The sequence below is a fragment of the Otolemur garnettii genome, unplaced genomic scaffold (assembly GCF_000181295.1).
Source record: "Otolemur garnettii isolate 467f Iridium unplaced genomic scaffold, OtoGar3 scaffold00172, whole genome shotgun sequence".
In the NCBI taxonomy this organism is placed as follows: Eukaryota; Metazoa; Chordata; class Mammalia; order Primates; family Galagidae; genus Otolemur; species Otolemur garnettii.
This window is the reverse complement of record NW_003852567.1, coordinates 2,043,872-2,050,210: the sequence shown is the minus strand read 5'-3', so window position 1 is coordinate 2,050,210 and position 6,339 is coordinate 2,043,872. Positions and strand designations below refer to the sequence as shown.

The 6,339-nt window shown below is 40.8% G+C and overlaps 1 protein-coding gene across 1 annotated transcript in view; it reads right to left on the bottom strand.

Moving 5' to 3' along the window:
- The window catches only part of KIF24 (kinesin family member 24), a 62,513-nt gene that overhangs the window by 14,049 nt on the left and 42,125 nt on the right, over positions 1-6,339 (bottom strand). The window contains exon 8 of the mRNA XM_003800278.2: positions 937-1,008. Within this exon, the coding sequence (XP_003800326.1) occupies positions 937-1,008 (72 nt within the window). The remainder of the gene's footprint in view (positions 1-936; positions 1,009-6,339) is intronic.

Sequence of the window (6,339 nt, the reverse complement as noted above, 5' to 3'; positions counted from 1 at the left end):
CTTGATGTATGTGGCTGGCGCAGTAACCACTGTGCTATGGGTGCTGAGCCAAGTTCCACCTTTATATTCATTGTCTGCAAATAGAGCCAAAGCTAACTGTTTCTTTTTAATCTTTTTAAACATTTTCCTTTGTGTGGTTACATATATAATAGAAAAAATGCTTTAGAACTACACAGAAAATTACGTTATTACATTTTAATCTAACACATCACAGAGGAGCTCAGTCATCTTTTCTTGTCAGTCCATGTAGTAACTCCAGCTCCTTTTCAACTACTCATAGCCATTATTTTTTTGTGCTGAAATATTAGTCTAAGCCTTAGAACTAAGAAAGTACCACCAAGTATAGCTACATCACCCTCTTCAAAGGCTCAGAGATTCCCCTAAATTATAACAATAATTTAGCTGGGTTCTTTACACTAGAAACAAACAGAAAAATGGTGACCAAAAGAACGCAGCCTATGGGAACCCAGCTGCCCTGTCCCACAGATATTTCTATCTATGTCTCTGCCTCTCTAAAGTGCTAGCACAGGTTGAATATCCCTTATCTGAAGGGCTTGGGAACAAAAAATAGTTCAGATTTCAGATTATTTTGAATTCTGGAATATTTATGTTTTACTTCCAGTTGCACTTCCCTAATCCAACAATCCAAAATCCAAAATGCTCCAGTGAGCATTTCCTTTGAGCATCATATTGGTGCTTAAACTCCCAAATCTACAGATTTGGGAGCATTTCAGATTTTGGATTTTCAAATTAGGGATACTCAACTTGTAGACTGAGCTCCTAGAAGGGATATGAATCCTCCCCTTCTCTTTTCCCTACTATACTGCCTAGCATCATACCTTGTTGACAGTGGATACTCTACTAAATGGACAAAAGAGTGAAGGAAGGAACAAATGAATGAATCAGAACAAACTCAAGGTTCACATTTAATTTTACCTGAGTTAATTTGCTTTGCCTGAAGGGAGTATGGGTGTGTTCCTGATCCAGTGCTCGGATACATTCTTTCAGCTGAAAAGTGGGAGAATAAGAACATCAAATATTACATACAAAGAGAGTAACAAATCAGAAGTTACATCCATAATAAACTTATTTTCTTATATAAACCACACTCAGGTAATCCTCCAAAGGAAGTAAAGATGCCCTGTATTTTCCTATTCAACAAGAAATACCAGGATAACATGGGAAACAGCATGCTGTGCTGCCTAGTTAAGGGCCTCCTAACTTAGAGGCTGGGATCCAAGATTACTGGAGGACAGACAAATCTAGGGACCTAATCTCAGGTCCCAGTATCCAAGTTTATATGGTGGTAATTCAAGCTTGCTAGCTTCTTTTGTCTCTTCACACTCTTCCCAAGTACTTTCTCTACTTAATGCACTTTAATAGAGAAAATATCTATATGCTCTTCTTCTTCTAGCTCACACATACACGCTTATAGGTGTAGATTCAAATGTAGATTCACATATAATTTATCTGAATAGAATAGGAGAAATTCTGAATCAGATCTGGGATGGAACTAATAAATCACCTGGGTCTATTCCTTCATATTAAAATAACAGGGTCTGTGGCCCAAAGGAAAAGATATATTAACTTACTCCTGGGCATAGCTCCTCAGTGAGAAGTGCTCATTGGACATCACTAGGGACTGCAAGTACCTGGATATGTCGACCTCTAGGGGCAACACACCCATCAAAAACAGGAGTAGGGGTAAGGGGAGCAAGATGAAGGAAGAGAGCCTTTCTATTTCTAAGTCATGCATCTAAGCTAAAACCAGTAAATAAGAAAGGAGGGAAGAAGATGGAAACAATCCCTTAGAGTACCAGTGCTTCTAGTCCACCAAGAACAGGTAATTAGCCTTGAGAATTTGCTATGGCTGTTCTTAGAGGCATCCATAGAGATCTATAACTGCCTTCTCTATCCCCATTTAAGATGCTGCAGGATATAAAGAAGTATAAGGAAATTACTCTCCTTATTAAAATCAATCCAATATCCCCCAATTTCAACACTGTGAAGATTCTCCAGAAGGAGAGCCCTATCCCTGAGTTATACCTGTTCCTCACATACTGAAATCCAAGTGTGCCACCAATCCTTATGAGCCCTTAGATCCTTCTAGCCCTGTTGGATCAGAACAGAATAGTCAAAATACTTTACTAAACCCTAAGGAAGAGCCAAGGGAAATACCCTGGAAAGAAACTAGGGGGACCTTTTTACATCTCACAAAAGATAACATTCGGTCCTAGTCTAGATGGCTTGTTTGTTCCTAAGCCTCTTTACATGCCATATGAGACAGACATAGTCAAGCCCCAGAGGGTTGAATAACTTTATAGGTATTTCTTTCTAGGTTTCACAGTTGATGCCCAGACTATAGTATAAAATACCAAAATCACAGATTTCTGGTTAGAGCTATGAACCCTGGCCAATTCACCTCCACTTGAGTCTAAGATTCCTAAAGTGGGTATAAGAGAACTTCTTTAACTTGTCTTGGAGCTGATGGGAAAACAAAACGGATTGGCTTAAAGCAAAGGCTAAAAATATATTGGTTCTTATAAGGGCCCTTTAGAGAAATAGTTCATGGGAAGGAAAGTACAAGATGAGCATGCAACATCTTGCAGTGCTAAAAGGTGCTAAAACAAATGACAGGGGCAGGTCAGAGGCAAATGAGAGCCAATCTGAAAGAGTTCCCAATGGTCAAATCTGGTACAAAATCTAATTCATGAAAGAAATATTCACCAATTGATCTAATAATTGAATAAATAAGAGGGGGAGAAAGGGCAGCTCTTCCTCATAGCAGAATTCCAACTAATTAATAAAGAAAGAATGACAGGAATAAAAAAATCCCATCAGATAAACAGTAACAACTATTGCAGGTAAGAATCATCAATGGATGTTAAAATTAGATAGCAGAAGTGTGATATAAAATAGAATATTAGCATAATTTCAGAGTATGCCCACAAGATATTTATTAAGTACAAAGGGGAAAAGAGTAACTTTACAGTTGAGAAACCTGGCACGTACCATCTTAACTAAGTGACTATGGTTAATGTCACCAGGAATTAGACATACTGACAACACCAAATGTTTGTGTTGCCCGAAATTTATATGTTGAAACCCTAATCCCTAGTGGGATGGTATTAGGGGTGGCCTTTGGGAAGTGATTAGGTCATGAGAGTAGAATCCTTATTTAAGAAGTTAGTGTCCTAGGAGTGCCTATAGCTCAGTGGCTAGGGCGCCGGCCACATACACCAAGGCTCGTAGGTTCGAACCCAGCCTGGGCCAGTTAAAACAATGACAACTGCAACAACAAAAAAATAGCTGGGCGTTGTGGCAGGCACCGGTAGTACCAGTGACTTGGGAGGCTGAGGCAAGAAGACTGCTTAAACCCAAGAGTTTGAGGTTGCTGTGAGCTATGACACCACCACACTCTACCCAGGGCGACAGCTTGAGACTCTATCTCTCAAAAAAAAAAAGAAATTAGTGTCCTTATGAGAGAGACTCCAGAGGGCTCTCTCCCTTTCCACCATGTGAGGACAATGAGAAGATGGCCATCTATGAAGTAGGAATTGGGTTCTCACCCAGCAATGGGTGTGCTGGTGCTTTGATCTTATACTCCAGAATTATAAACTATAAATGTTTGTTGTTGGCTTGGTGCCCATACCTCAGTGGTTACAGTGTCAGATGCATACACTGAGGCTGGTGGGTTTGAACCCAGCCCGGGGCTAGCTAAATAATGACAACTGCAACAAAAAATAGCCAGGCATTGTGGTGGGTGCCTATAGTCCCAGCTACTTGGGAGGCTGAGGCAAGATAATCACTTAAGCCCAAGTGTTTGAGGTTGCTGTAAGCTGTGAGGCCACGGCACTCTACCGAGGGTGACATAGTGAGACTTTGTCTCAAAAAATAAATAAATATATAAATACATATTTGTTATTTAAGCTACTGAATCTATCGTATTTTTGTTATAGTGGACCCTATGGACTGAGACATGTACCATATGGTGTGACACACTCATAAGGGCACAACTACCATGGTATTTTTCCTAAAAATTTATAAATGCAAACTAATCTGCAGCTCAGCGAGTAGAGTGCCAGTCCCATATACTGAGGGTGGTGGGATCAAGCCTGGCCCCGGCCAAACTTCAACAAAAAAATAGCCGGGCATTGGGGTGGGTGCCTATAGTCCCAGCTAATTGGGAGGCTAAGGCAAGAGAATCATCTAAGCCCAGGAGTTAGAGGTTGCTGTGAGTTGTGACATCACAGCACTCTATGGAGGGCTATAAGTGAAACTCTGTCTCTACAAAAAAAAAAATCAGACAAGTACAATTTCAGAGACAGTATACAAAACAGCTAGTCAGTATTCTTCAAAGGTGTCAAGTTCATGAATGATAAAACTGTGATGACAGGGGCGGCTCCTGTGGCTCAAAGGACTAGGGCTCTGGCCCCATATGCCAGAGGTGGTGGGTTCAAACTAAGCCCCGGCCAAAAACTGCAAAAAAACCCAAACAAACAAACAAACAAAAAAAACTTAACCTTTGGGCGGCACCTGTGGTTCAGAGGACTAGGGCGCGGGCCCCATGTACTGGAGATAGTGGGTTCAAACCCAGCCCCAGCCAAAAAAAAAAAAAAAAAACCCCAAAAAACTGCAATGACTATGGAGATATAACACAGGCTCTTGGACTCTAAAAATGATAATAATGGGATTATCTGTGCAAGTCAAAAAAGGTCTGTAAATTAGTTAATAGTATTATAACAATGTTAATTTACAGATTTAAATCATGGTACCATGGTCATGTAAGTTGTTAACACTAGGGGAGGCTGAATGAAGGGTATACAGGAATGTCATGTATGATTTTTTTTTTTTTTAGACAGAGTATCAAGCTGTTGCCCTGGGTAGAGTGCAGTGGAGTCACAGCTCACAGCAACCTTAAACTCTTGGGCTCAAGCAATTCTCCTTCCTCAGTCTCCCAAGTAGCTAGGACTACAGGCACCCGCCAGAATGCCCAGCTATTTTTTGGTTGTAGTTGTCATTGTTGTTTGGTGGGCCCAGGCTGGATTCGAACCCACCAGCTCTGGTGTATGTGGCTGGCGCCCTAGCCACTTGAACTACAGGCACAAAGCTGATTTTTAAAACTTTTTGGGGCAAATCTGAAATTATCCCAAAATTTAAAAATTAAAAATAAAAAGATGCTTGTTCCCTTTCTCACCTCTTTCATCCTCCCAATTTATCCCTCATGAGGCCTGGAAGGAATGTACCTAGCTGGAGACTTCAGTTCTGATCAAAAGACCTAAATAATGAAGATGGGCAAAAGGCTATGTAGCTAAAGAAGGAATAAGAAGATCTCTACATACAGCTATGAAGTGATCTCCAGGATACCGTTAAGTTAAAAAAGCAAAATGCAGGCCAGGCTCACAGAAGCTCACATCTAATCTTAGCACTCTGGGAGGTGGAGGTAGGAAGATCTCTTGAGTTCAGGAGTTCGAGACCATCCTGAGCAAAAGCAAGACCTCATCTCTTCAAAAAACCGAAAAATTATTCTGCTATGGTAGTGCGTGCCTATGCCTGTGGTCTCAGCTACTTGGGATGTTGAGGCAGGAGGAGCACATGAGCGTAGGAATTTGAGGTTGCAGTAAGCTGTGATGACACTACTGTACTCTAGCCCAGGTGACAGAGCAAGATTCTAACTAAGAAAAAAAGAGCAAAGTACAGAACAGTGTTTATAGTATGTTAGCTTTAAGAGAAAAAAGGTGAAGATAAATATATATCAAGATAGAAAAATGGTTATACAAGATGAGGGAGATAACAGGGTTGAGAGGATAGAGATAGAAAGCAGACTTCTTTAGATTTGGCTAGTTTTACAATTTTTACTTTAAAATCATGTAAATGTTTTAAATAACTATAAAACAAAATTAAATCAAAACAAAGAAAGCAATTCTTCTTCTTCTTTTTTTTTTTTTTGAGACAGAGTCTTACTATGTTGCCCTGGGTAGAGTGCCATGGCGTCATAGCTCACACTCCAACTATTGGGCTTAATCAGTTCTCTTGCCACAGCCTCCCAAGTAGCTGAGGCTACAGGCACCCGCCACAACGCCTGTCTATTTTTTGGTTGCAGTTGTCATTGTTGTTTAGCTGGCCTGGGGGGTTGGAACCTGCCAGCCTGGGTGTATGTGGCCAGCACCCTACCCACTGAGCTATGGGTGCTGCCAGAAAGCAATTCTTCTTCTTCTTCTTCTTCTTTTTTTTAAGTTTATTTTTATTTTATTTTTTTGAGACAGAGCCTCAAGCTGTCGCCCTGGGTAGGGTGCTGTGACATCATAGCTCACAGCAGCCTCCAACTCCTGGGCTCAA